The 14202-nt window shown below is 34.2% G+C and overlaps 2 protein-coding genes across 2 annotated transcripts; both read right to left on the bottom strand.

The window, feature by feature from the left end:
* Nucleotides 1-883: 883 nt before the first annotated feature.
* LOC123917049 lies at nucleotides 884-3991 on the bottom strand. The gene is made up of 4 exons (XM_045968660.1): nucleotides 3781-3991; nucleotides 2954-3163; nucleotides 2586-2801; nucleotides 884-2426 (listed from the first exon to the last, which is right to left on the bottom strand). The coding sequence occupies exons 1-4, from the start codon at nucleotides 3886-3888 to the stop codon at nucleotides 1083-1085; spliced, it is 1878 nt and encodes a 625-aa protein (XP_045824616.1). The 5' UTR covers nucleotides 3889-3991; the 3' UTR covers nucleotides 884-1082.
* A 1797-nt stretch (nucleotides 3992-5788) lies between these two features.
* On the bottom strand, nucleotides 5789-13905 carry LOC123914550. The gene is made up of 6 exons (XM_045965752.1): nucleotides 13780-13905; nucleotides 12915-13142; nucleotides 11190-12379; nucleotides 8403-8559; nucleotides 7409-7612; nucleotides 5789-7246 (listed from the first exon to the last, which is right to left on the bottom strand). Exons 1-6 carry the CDS (start codon nucleotides 13885-13887, stop codon nucleotides 5903-5905), a joined length of 3231 nt encoding a protein of 1076 aa, XP_045821708.1. The 5' UTR covers nucleotides 13888-13905; the 3' UTR covers nucleotides 5789-5902.
* Nucleotides 13906-14202: the final 297 nt, after the last annotated feature.

The following is a 14202-nucleotide window of genomic DNA, read 5'->3' as shown; positions in this document are numbered from 1 at the left end:
TTAGAAATCGTTGGTATAATTGTATTTATTTATGTTCTCTTATGAACTTTAGAATTTCTCATATTTTTAGGGAAGAAAATTGTTGTGCCGATAAGCTCACAAATTTTAGTTTAAATGCTCAGGAAAATCATTGGTGGGAGAATGTTCCTAGTTTCATTGTTTAGGATTTTTTTTCGCAATAGGACGGCTTTGCCGTCTTATAGATTCAGTTGATTGTTTTTTCTTGAGTTTTAGCCTAGTCCCCCAATGTTCAGTTGCTTTCATTTCAATAAATTTTTGTGTGTGGTGTTGCAAATGATTGGTGGTGCTTGGGATGCCAACATAGTTGAGATGTCAAGTTTCTAACCGATGCCTTTGCACTACATAAGGACTACAAACTCCACATCGGAGAAGTTTTTATCTACTTTCCCTACAATTGCCGAGCATTGGGTACTGACTTTCCTCCTCCCTTTTTAGTAACAAAATGAACCAGCAGTAAGACCAAACTGAGAGTGAGCAGCATAAACAAAGAGGGATTAGTGAATGAGAAATACAAGTCACCTATCTTCATAGGAAGAAAAGGGATTATCTCAAATTGTTCAAGAGGGCTGGGTGGTGGGTTTAACTCCATAAGCTCATAATTAAATTCATTGTTTCCTTTGTTGAAATTTCTTAAACAGATAGATATATTGGTCTTCTCATCTATTACAAATCAACAGACCTCAATGCTCACTAGAGTGTTTTTACATTATTCTGCAGAAACTAAATTTTTCCTTACACCTTAGAGGAAGAGTGAGACTCCTATAATATGATGGTTAATTTGTTTTAAATAGATATACCACTCATCTCATGCAAACATTTTTAATGATCAATCAGGTCAACAAATAAGCAAATCTATAAGGCATGTTCATATGGAAATTCAAATTAACATGCTTAAATACTTGGCATCTTACACATTTGCAACCAAATTCCAGGAGTATTTGTAAGTGATGCATGAGTTGGGATACAGCAGTCTTAAAATCAAAATGGTTATAAATAAAATATGCAGTCCTAAAACCACTAAAATAAAGAAAGAAGAAAAATAAAGATGAAATTGGCAAATCTTAAATCAAACCATCCATCACTGAGGAATTCAGAAAGCGCCCGACTTTTGATTTGGCAAACCTGACTGTTCGAGATATCTTGGTAGAATCATCTGTCGCAATGGCCAATCTCTGTTTGCAAGCAGTCTCTTTATCACGTATTGCATCCAACTTCTCTAACAATTCCTTCTTCTGTTCTTCACATTCTAACAATTCACTGTTAGCATCTTCAATGAGCTTCCTATTATTGTCTGTTTTCTCTTTCAGCATAGCAAACTGCTTCAGAATATCCCTTGCATCATCTACCTCAGCTAGCCTCCTACGAAGCCATTCAACCTCCACTTTCATATTTTTTATTTCATCCACAAGATCGATCTTGCTTTTCAAGACACTTTCTTTGATTTTGCTAATATTCTTCATTTCAAACTCAGATATGATTTCACAGATCAACTCCAACAACTTTGAACGGTATTTCACCGACTTTGCCAGGCAATTCTTAGCAATATCTCCATGTTTGTTGATAATATTTCTTAGTATCGGCATGAATTCCGGCTTCACTTGATATCCATTAACTGTGTCCTCAGGTTGGCTTTGTATTTCAGAATCAACACCATCTTCATTTTGTACCATGCCAACCACTTCAGTTAGTTTGAGGCTGAAAGATGGGAACGTACAGCCAGCCCGTGAAATAGACTTTCTATGATTCTTATTTATTATTTTCTCAAACTTATTTGAGGCTTGAATTTCCTCTGCTTCACATGTATTTTTTCCATCCCTTTGATTTGTATGATCGGCCAATGGCATTTCAGACTCGCCTAATTGCCCTACCTTCTCTGGTATACCTATAGTTGAATTTCCAACAATTTCAGCCTCATTATGTCCCAAATGTGGTTCCACTGTTACAAATGTATTTTGTCCCGCCAATTCATTTGAATGATTGGACAGTGAAATTCCAGCCTCACCTAATTCAAATGTCTTTTTTCCAGCATGAATGGAGAATGGTTTTTCAGCCTCACCGTCACCTTCTTCCTGCATCGTATTTGGTTCAGCCTCAACTGCTTCCTCCATCGTATTTGGTTCAGACTCACCAACTTCCTCTATCATATTATTCGGTTCATCAGCCTCACCAACTTCGTCCATCATATTATTCGGTTCATCAGCCTCACCAACTTCGTCCATCTTATTTGGTTCAGCCTCACCAACTTCCTCCATCATATTCGGTTCAGCCAGTGTTGAATTTTCAACATTTTCAGCCTCTTTATGTCCAAACTCTGGTTCGATGGTGTGAGGATATGCAACTGATACTAAATATCTCGAAGGGGATTGTATTTCTACTTGATCCGAACCTTCTGAAACTTGATGAGCCTGCACCAAAATATGATAAGTAGAAATTAACAATTAAAAGTTCCATTTATATATATAGCTACTCTCTTCGATGGTAGAAAACGAGAAATCATCGATGTTGATGAATGTTTGCAGAAAATTGCACTAAAAAACTAAGATAAAATAGATGTTATTTCATACAGAATTCATAGTGTTGGATGTATCATCAAGTTGTTGGATCTCATCAGGGGCAGAAGTATGTCTTTTTAAGGTTCTTCGCCGAGATGCTGTTCCTGTTTCACTAAGCCTTGTAGAGGATCTCAAGGTGCGGTGGCAATTAAAGGTTGTCCTCGAGTTCGGAATTAAATTCTTTTTAGCAGAGACAGGACATTCCAAACCTTCTGAAACTTGATGTGCCTGCACCAAAATATCATAATAGATAGAAATTAACAATTAAAAGTTCCATTTATATATCTAGCTACTCTCTTCGATAGTAGAAAACGAGAACTCATCGATGTTGGCAGAATATTGCACTAAAAATCAAAGATAAAATAGATGCGATTTCATACAGAATTGATAGTGTTGGACTTGGATGTATCATCATGTTGTTGGATGTCAACAGGGGCAGAAGAATGTCTTCTTGAGGACCTTCGCAGAGACGATGTTCCAGTTTTATTAAGCCTTGTGGAGGATCTCAAGGTGCCGCGGCGATTAAAAGTTGTCGTCGGGTTCGGAATTAAATTCTTTTTAACAGAGACAGGACACTCCCAAGAGTCAGACTGGACATATGTGCATAAGACAATAAGTTGAAAGTTAGGATTAAACCAAACACAAGACAAAGATCATTTTATTTTGATAAACACAAGAAAATAGCAACAATATTACTGACATCCTCTATGCATAATATTACTGACATTCACAATAGTGAAAACATAAATATATGACTATTGAGTACTAAGCATATACATTGATGCATAGGTTTACCTTAGTTATAAACAACTACAAGTGTTTATAAACAACTATATTCTACTTAAAGTAAGATAGATAAGTAAAATAAAGAGAACAAGAACCTGATTTTGCTTCCAAGTTCATTTTTTTTTCATTTCAATTTCAATCAAAATAACCCCTTTCAATAATTTTGACTCTATAAATAAAAAAAATTAAAATTTACTCTTTTTTAAGGCAAAATATGAAAATCATGATATGAACTTTGGTAAATTTTTTGATCAAATCCACACAAATAAAGCAAGATGGCAGAGTAAAAATGACAAGGAGAAACGGATTTTGCTACCAAGTTCATATTTTTTTTCAATCTCATCAATAAAAATGCATCCTTTAAAAAACTTTACTTTTTTATACAGCAAAATCATCACAACCACAAGTAACAAAGCTTTACCTGGTTGTTCTTGTTGGTAGATGACTCAGACTGAGAAATATTCTCATCATCATCCAAGCTGATTTTCCTTTTCTGGTTCTTTGTTCTTCTCATCTTCTTCCTAGGCATGGTTGTGTTGTTGTGTAGAGAGAAATGGAGAGGTTTCTGATTTTGTCTCTAACTGCGATGTTACAAAAATGCAAAATATTTTTGTTTTCAAACTTTGGGACAAAAGTAATTAAGGGAATTTGATCATATTATTATTATTATTATTATTATTATTATAATATATAAAGAAAATGTTAGATTTTTTGAGACATAGAGAGTAGTATTAAAGAGTGTGGCAGGAGACCGTTGTTTGAATAAATGAATACCAAAGGGGAAATAAAAGGAGGGAAAAAATGTTAGTAAACATTAAACATACCCAAAAATGGAAGATTACCACACTTGTGGGGTCCTTCTAGGGTGAGTCAATATAAAATGTATGGTAATCCAAGATTAAGGTATTCTTTCATAAGGAAGGAACACAATATGGTGCTATTAATCTAGATATAGTGGTATGGTTATGGACCACAATATATATATATATTTCTTTTGTATAATTAAATTCAGAGGGGGAGGTAAGGTGTGGTTTTTAAAAAATCATTTGGTGAAATTAGCTCTCAAAGATGACACCTTACTAATAAATCATGATTTTATTTGAGCTAGGATTATTTTCAATTCTTATTTGAAACAAAGCAATATGTTCTATTTAATAATTTAATAAATAATATTTTTTTTTTAAACATATGCAAAAATCGGATAGAGTGAAAAGGAAACCACTGTCATTACATCCTCCACACCAGAATGCATTGACAAAATTAATAGAGTAAGGAAAGGTGTTGATCCATTGTCAATTTTCCATAACGTCCCGGTGTGAAAGAGGCCCTGGTGGTGGTCTATGTAGGTAGGTCGATGAGGAGAAGATCCGATGGTTTAAGTTTTTGAAAAAAAAAAAAATTGATGGCTAAAATTAAATATTAACGAAATCTTTTGCGGATCACTTAATATTGGTACGCTTTATATATTTGAGATTAAAAATGAACGGAAATGAGTGATATGACTAACAAAAGTAGAGTTAAAAGACTAACAATAGTTATGGGACCAAATCAGGTTAATGTAGCTATTTATATTAGCTCTCCCAAATTGTTAATGCAGCTTTCTTTGCAATCAGCAATGGCTATGATTTTGTTTTATTTGTTTTTATTCAATTTTATGAGGTTGTCATGCTTGATCTTGATGCCTATACTGTAAAAGGACTACAAGTTCCACATCGGAGAAGTTTTATCTACTTTCCCTACAATTGGTGGGTTTAAGTTTAACTCCATAAGCTCATAATTAAATTCATTGTTTCCTTTGTTAAAATTTCTTAAACAGACATTGTTTGGTAAGCAATGATTATTGTGATTTGTGTATATTGAAAACACAACATGCATAATCTGATTTTTTAAAAACTTTCCTTGTTACAATCATTCATATATTCCTTCAGTACTGAAAAGACAGGCTACAGGTCTAATGTATCCAACTATCCAAGTTTGATACATATGTCCACATTTCAGCTGATTAGTCAAAAACTTTGAAACTAATAGAAAGCCTAATCATTATGTGGCATGTGACTGAGTTGAGTAAAAGTTAAATTTCCAATACATTTTGAACTATCCCATCCAAATGGTGATGATCTCAGCTGCTAGTAAGAGAATAATAAATCAATTTCCAATACATTTTCAAACAGTTGTCCAACCATATGGTGATTAGAATCTGCTTTTTTCAACCCAACAAAAGCATAACAACACAACTACTTCATGAATCTCAATGCTCACTACAGTGTTTTTACATTAGTGTTTTTACATTATTCTGCAGAAATCAAAATTTTCCTTAATATGATGGTTAGCTACCGAACGAGCAGTTGCGAATTCTTCCATATGGAAATTCAAATTACCATGCTTAAATACTTGGCTATAATCTTACACATTTGCAACCAAATTCCAGGTCATGCATGAGTTGGGAAACAGCAGTCTTAAAATCAAAATGGTTATAAATAAAATATGCAGTCCTAAAACAACTAAAATAAAGAAAGAAAAAATAAAGATGAAATTGGCAAATCTTAAATCAAACCATCCATCACCGAGGAATTCAGAAAGCGCCCGACTTTTGATTTGGCAAACCTGACTGTTCGAGATATCTTGGTAGAATCATCCGCCGCACTGGCCAATTTCTGTTTGCTAGCAGTCTCTTTATCACGTATTGCTTCCAACTTCTCTAACAATTCCTTCTTCTGTTCTTCACATTCTACCAATTCACTCTTAGCATCTTCAATGAGCTTCCTATTATCGTCTGTTTTCTCTTTCAGCATAGCAAACTGCATCAGAATATCCCTTGCATCATCTACCTCAGCTAGCCTCCTACGAAGCCATTCAACCTCCACTTTCATATTTTTTATTTCATCAACAAGATCGATCTTGCTTTTCAAGACACTTTCTTTGATTTTGCTAAGATTCTTCATTTCAAACTCAGATATGATTTCACAGATCAACTCCAACAACTTTGAACGGTATTTCACCGACTTTGCCAGACAATTCTTAGCAATATCTCCATGTTTGTTGATAATATTTCTTAGTATTGGCATGTATTCCGGCATCACTTGATATCCATTAACCGTGTCCTCAGGTTGGCTTTGTATTTCAGAATCAACACCATCTTCATTTTGCACCATGCCAACCACTTCAGTTAGTTTGAGGCTAAAAGTTGGGAACGTACAGCCAGCCCGTGAAATAGACTTTCTATGATTCTTATTTATTATTTTCTCAAACTTATTTGAGGATTGAATTTCCTCTGCTTCACATGTATTTTGTCCATCCCTTTGATTTGTATGATCGGCCAATGGCATTTCAGCCTCGCCTAATTGCCCTACCTTCTCTGGTATACCTATAGTTGAATTTCCAACAATTTCAGCCTCATAATGTCCCAAATGTGGTTCCACTGTTACAAATGTATTTTGTCCCGCCAATTCATTTGAATGATTGGACAGTGAAATTCCAGCCTCACCTAATTCAAATGTCTTTTTTCCAGCATGATTGGAGAATGATTTTTCAGCCTCATCGTCACCTTCTTCCTCCATCGTATTTGGTTCAGCCTCAACTGCTTCCTCCATCGTATTTGGTTCAGCCTCACCAACTTCCTCTATCATATTATCCGGTTCATCAGCCTCACCAACTTCCTCCATCTTATTTGGTTCAGCCTCACCAACTTCCTCTATCATATTATTCGGTTCATCAGCCTCACCAACTTCCTCCATCATACTCGGTTCAGCCAGTGTTGAATTTTCAACATTTTCAGCCTCTTTATGTCCCAACTCTGGTTCGACGGTGTGAGGATATGCAACTGATACTAAGTATCTCGAAGGGGGTTGTATTTCTACTTGATCCGAACCTTCTGAAACTTGATGTGCCTGCACCAAAATATCATAATAGATAGAAATTAACAATTAAAAGTTCCATTTATATGTATAGCTACTCTCTTCGATGGTAGAAAACGAGAAATCATCGATGTTCATGAATGTTGGCAGAAAATTGCACTAAAAAACTAAGATAAAATAGATGTTATTTCATACAGAATTCATAGTGTTGGATGTATCATCAAGTTTTTGGATGTCATCAGGGGCAGAAGTATGTCTTTTTAAGGATCTTCGCCGAGATGCTGTTCCAGTTTCACTAAGCCTTGTAGAGGATCTCAAGGTGCGGCGGCGATTAAAAGTTGTCGTCCAGTTCGGAATTAAATTCTGTTTTGCAGAGACAGGACATTCGCAAGACTCAGACTGGACATATACATAAGACAATAAGTTGAAAGTTAGGATTAAATCCAACCACAAGACAAAGATTTTTTTTTTAATAAACACAAGAAACATCAAACATGCCATTGTATATCCACTTTGTATAATATTACTGACATTCACAATAGTGAAAACATATATATGAATATTGAGTATTAAGCATATACATTGATGCATAGGTTTAGCTTAGTCATAAACAACTACAAGTGTTTATAAACAACTAAAAGTTTTGTATTGAAAGTTAACATATGATTTGTATTTAACATATGGTTTTGCTTAGTTATAATAAACAACTATATTCTACATAAAGTAAGATAGATAAGTAAAAAAAAAGAGAACGTGATTTTGCTTCCAAGTTAATTTTTTTTCATTCCCAAATCAAAATAATAACTCCTTTCAATAATTTTTACTCTATAAATAAAAAAAAAATTACTCTTTTATAAGGCAAAATCTGAAAATCATGATATCAACTTTGGTGATTTATTTTTTTATCAAATCCACACAAATAAAGCAAAGATGGCTGAGTAAAAATGACAAAGAGAAACTGATTTTTCTTCCAAGTTCATATTTTTTTTTCAATCTCAATTCAATAAAAATGCATCCTTTAAAAAAATTACTTTTTTTTATAAAGCAAAATCATCACATCCATAAAATAATGCTACTAGGTTAATCTCATTTCATATCATGCATACAAATCGGTTTAATCTAGAAGCTAAAACAACCACAAGTAACAGCAACATAGGAAACATGAGAGTGTGGATCAACAAAGCTTTACCTTGTTCATGTTGGTAGTTGACTCAGAGTGAGAAACATTCGCATCATCATCCAACCTGGTTTTCCTTTTCTGGTTCCTTGTTCCTCTCATCTTCTTCCTAGGCATGGCTGTGTTGTTGTGTAGAGAGAAATTGAGAGGTTTGTGATTGTGTTTCTCACTTCAATGTTACAAAAATGCAAACTTTTTTTTGAAAGGTCACGAAATATTTTTGTTTTCAATTATTGTGACAAAAGTAATTGAGGGAATGAGACAAACTATTATTAGTCACTCTTTCAATGAAGAGACCGTTGCTTACCAAATTGGGAAAAAAAGAAGAGGGAAAAAACCTATGTTTGCACGGGTATTCCGTTTTGGACAGAGTATCGGTACTGAGTACGTACCGGGTATTGGTACGCGTACGTTACTCCAATGGTACGTACGCTAAAAGTGCCGAGCTTTTTTTTTTGTTTTTTCATGCGCAGCAGCTAGTTGTACAGCAGAGTTCTTGTTCAAAAAATCTGAGCCCATCTTATCTTGGTATTGCGGCTGCGAAGTATTCTCGCTAAGCATATCAGCGAATATCAACTCACTATTCCTGGGCCCAACCTCGAAATGGCCAAGGCTTGATAATCGGGTATAACTCGGAAGCCGGCTTGCGCTGAGTCTAGTACACGCGTGGTACTTTCGGGGTACGTGCATGGTACTCTCATGTACACATGTGGTGCATATTTCATAAAAAAATATTTTCATTCTTCTTTTCTTTTTTTTTCTTTTTCAACACTTCTCAATCCCATTCTTTTTTATTTGTTTATTTTTTAATAAAGATTCACTTTAGTTTAGAATTAGAATTGATTCAGTCTCCTTCCATTTTTCTTTTCTTTTTAAAAGCAGAGCCGCATAGTCTTACCACTACTCCCAATTTTCTAAACGTGTAAACTACAATATAACTACTTTTAAAGTTTGTTATTTTTTATGTTTAATTATTTGTTTTAAGAATATAATTTTATTATTTTAATTATATAACTATATTTAAAAAAATATACGAGCGCACCCGTACCTTAATTTTCTTTAAAATGTCGACGTACCGGTATAAAATGTCGACGTACCGGTATACCGGTACCGTAGCCGCATGCAACATAGGAAAAAACCAAAAGTTAAACATACCAATGGAAGATTATGACCCTTGTGGGGTCTTCTGGGGTGAGTCAATGCACAAAATGTATGGTAATTGGTAAGACCCACCTTTCATTTGTTGTGTTGTGTGTTAATCCAAGATTAAGGTATTCTTTGAGAAGGAAGGAACACTATATGGTACCATTAGTATATCTAGATATAGTGTTATGGTTATGGACCACAAACATATAGATGACTCAAGATTATTAAATCACCGTTTTGTCTAAATTTATCTATCCAAATGTGAGAAAAAGTGTTTCATTTGTATAATTAAATACAGAGGGGGAGGTGAGGTGTGGTTTTTAAAAAATCATTTGGTGAAATTAACTCTCACAGCTTCTTACTAATAAATCATTTTTTTGGTTGATAAACAAAATGACATAATTATTATAAACTCGCACACAAAAGTGGAGGAGCCGAATTTTGAACCCCGATCATGACGTCTGGTCTAAAATTTCTGCATTTTTTTGTCAATTTAGCTAAGGCTTGTGGGCAATCATGATTTATTTTAAGTTAGGATTATGTTCAATTCTTATTTGACACTAAGCAATATGTTCTATTAAGTTAGGATTATTCTAAGCATATGCAAAAATCTGATAAAGTGAAAAGGAAACCACTGCTATGACCACCTCCACGCCAAAATGTCATTGGTTGCTGTTTCTGTGTCTGTTTAAATATGCTTGTAAGTGGACTTGTTTTATTTAATTACCCTATGGACTGTGTGAGTGTGATGTTGTTATGCATAACTTTTTGTCGATGGAGTTGAGACATTGTTTTAAAACCACAGATAGTTTGGTAAGCAATGATTATTGTGATTTGTGTATATTGAAAACAAAACATGCATCATCTGATTTTGTAAAACTTTCCTTGTTACAATCATTCATAATATATTCCTTCCCACAGTAACAAAAAAACAAACATTCATATATCCTTCAATACTGAAAAGACAGGATACAGGTCAAAAACTAATGTATCCAAGGTTGATAGGTAAGGTGCATATTTCAGCTGACAAGTCAAAAACTTTGAAACTAATAGAAAGCCTAATCATTCTGTGTCATGTGACTGAGTTGAGTGTAAATTTCCAATACATTTTGAACTATCCCATCCAAGTGGTGATGATCTCAGCTAGTAAGAGAATAATAAATCAATTTCCGATACATTTTCAAACAGTTGTCCAACCATATGGTGATTAGAATCTGCTCTTTTCAGCCCAACAAAAGCATTAGCATAACAACACAACTACTTCATGCATCTCAATGCTCACTAGAGTGTTTTCACATTATTCTGTAGAAATTAAATTTTTCCCTACACCTTAGAGGAAGAGTGAGACATATGATGGTTAATTTGTTTTAAATAGATATACCACTCATCTCATGAAAACATATTTAATGATCAATCAGGTCAACATATAAACAAATCTATAAGGCATGCTCATATGGAAATTCAAATTACCATGCATAAATACTTGCTATAATCTCACACATTTACAACCGAATTCCAGAAGTATCTGTTCAAGTCATGCATGAGTTGGGAAATAGAAGTCTTAAAAACAAAATGGTTATAAATAAAATAAGTAGTCCTGAAACCACTAAAATAAAGAAAAAAGAAAAATAAAGATGAAATTGACAATCTTAAATCAAACCATCCATCACCGAGGAATACAGAAAGCGCCCGACTTTTGATTTGGCAAACCTGACTGTTCGAGATATCTTGGTAAAATCATCTGTCGCACTGGCCAATCTATGTTCGCAAGCAGTCTCTTTATCACGTATCGCTTCCAATTTCTCTAACAATTCCTTCTTCTGTTCTTCACATTCTACCAAATCACTCTTAGCATCTTCAATGCGCTTCCTATTATCGTCTGTTTTCTCTTTCAGCATAGCAAACTGCATCAGAATATCCCTTGCATCATCTACCTCAGCTAGCCTCCTACGAAGCCATTCAACCTCCACTTTCATATTTTTTATTTCATCAACAAGATCGATCTTGCTTTTCAAGACACTTTCGTTGATTTTGATAAGATTCTTCATTTCAAATTCTGATATGATTTCACAGATCAACTCCAACAACTTTGAACGGTATTTCACCGACTTTGCCAGACAATTCTTAGCAATATCTCCATGTTTGTTGATAATATTTCTTAGTATCGGCATGAATTCCGGCTTCACTTGATATCCATTAACCGTGTCCTCAGGTTGGCTTTGTATTTCAGAATCAACACCATCTTCATTTTGCACCATGCCAACCACTTCAGTTAGTTTGAGGCTGAAAGATGGGAACAGACAGCCAGCCCGTGAAATAGACTCTCTATGATTCTTATTTATTATTTTCTCAAACTTATTTGAGGCTTGAATTTCCTCCGCTTCAAATGTATTTTGTCCACCCCTTTGATTTGTATGATCGACCAATGGCATTTCAGCCTCGCCAAATTGCCCTACCTTCTCTGGTATACCTATAGTTGAATTTCCAACAATTTCAGCCTCATTATGTCCCAAATGTGGTTCCACTGTTACAAATGTATTTTGTCCCGCCAATTCATTTGAATGATTGGACAGTGGCATTTCAGCCTCATCTAATTCCCCCTGTTTCTCTGGTATACCTACTGTTGATTTTTCAACATTTTCAGCATCATTACATCCCAAATCTGGCTCCATTATTACAAGTGTAGTTTGTCCATCCATTTGATTTGAATGGTTGGATATTGACATTTCAGCCACACCTAGTTCCCCCAAATGTGGTCCAGCTGTTAGAGGATAAACAACTTGTACCAGCTGGTATTTTGAAGGGGATTCTACTACATCAGAACCTTCTGGAACTTCACATGCCTGCACCAAATTTCAATATAGATTGCATTAACAATTAACATTTAAAAATTAAGGAGCCGTTTTTTATCATGCGAAAATATTTTCTATTTTCATGTTTTAAGTTGTGTTAGTTTTACTTATTACTAACAAACAAGGAGGAAAGAGACTTGTAAATTGAGTCATTGTGACAGAGAGAAGATAAAATGCTAGGAAAGAGACTTGTAAATTGATGCATTATAGGCAATAATAAAAATAGCTCTTTTGACATTTTCATTGTTTCTAGATATGCAAGACAATTGTTCACTTCAAATATCTTTTCTCCTTGTTAACAAATAAAACTAACAAAAATTTTAGATAATAAAAAAAACAAATGTTCTCACAAAGTAAACCGGCCCTAAAAATTCAATATATATAGATGCCTTCTTTAATAGTAGAAAACAAGAACTCATAGATGCTGATGAATGTTTGCAGAAAGTTACACTAAAAATAATAAGATACATGTTATGAGGAATATATATGCATATATGTGTGCATACGAAATGTATTTAATTCATACAGAATTGATAGTGGCAGCTGATACATCAAGTTGTTGGATGTCATCAGGGGCAGAGGAGGCAGAAGAATGTCCTCTTGATATCTTACGACGTGAACATACTGGCAGAGATGTATTTCCAGTTTCAAAAAGCCTTTTAGAGGATCTCAAGCAGCGGTGGCGATCAGAAATCACCCCGTAATTCGGAATTACATCCCTTCTAGCAGAAACAGGGAATTCCCAAGACTCTGACTAAACATATACATAAGGGCAACAAAAGTTGAAAGTTAGGATTAAACCAACAAGACAAATTAATTTTTAGAGAAACCCAAGAAACATCTCATTGTACATCTTTGTATCTTACTGACATTCACAATAGTGGAAAAAAAAAAAATATATATATATATATATATATATATATATGGATATTGAGTACTAAGCATATACATTGATGAACAGTGTTTTGCTTAGTTATAAACAACCAAAAGTGTTGCATTGAAAATTAAGATCTGGTTTGTTGTACAATATTTAAGAAAATTTACTTTTACACTTTCCATAACAGGTGTGAGTAAAAATCAGAAATCATGAACATTACACAAATAAAATATTAATTTTCAACCTGTTACCCAAAAAATCGTTGAATTTTTTTTATCAGAAAAAAAAAAAAAAAGATTTCCACTTTAAGTAAGATAGATGGATAAAAAGGAGAAGAAGAGACTAATTTTCCTTCAAAGGTCAAGATATTTTTTCAATAAAAATGTCTCCTTTAAAATCACCATATCTACATAAACCATGATGCTGCAAGGTCAATCTGATTTCATATAAGCTAAAACATGGCATACATTACAAAACCATATGGAAACAAGAAATGGGTGGATTAAAGCTTTACCTTGTTGTTCTTGTTTGTGGTTGACTCAGAGTGGGAAATGTTTTCACCCTCATCCAAGTTGTTCTTCCTTTTCTGATTCCTTGTTCTTCCCATCTTCTTCTTTGGCATGGTTGTGTTGTTGAGTACAGAAGAGAAATAGAGAGGTTTGTGTTTATTGTTGTGTCTAGAGAAATGAGAGTTTTGTGTTTTTTTGAGTCTGACCTGCAAAGTAATAACTACAAAAATGCAAATTTTGTGTATAACTATAAAGACTGAAACTAAAAGTATGTAAAACCTCTTCCTCTATCAGCACACACACACACCATCATTGTTTTCAAATTTGGTACAGAAGTTGTTGTGGGAATGAGACAAATTATCCGTACTATGAAGGAGGCCCTTGGTATAGGTACATACTAAAAGCAGAAAAAAAAAAAAGGAGGGAAA

Source organism: Trifolium pratense, linkage group LG3 (assembly GCF_020283565.1).
Source record: "Trifolium pratense cultivar HEN17-A07 linkage group LG3, ARS_RC_1.1, whole genome shotgun sequence".
In the NCBI taxonomy this organism is placed as follows: domain Eukaryota; kingdom Viridiplantae; phylum Streptophyta; class Magnoliopsida; order Fabales; family Fabaceae; genus Trifolium; species Trifolium pratense.
This window is presented reverse-complemented; position numbering and strand designations above follow the sequence as displayed.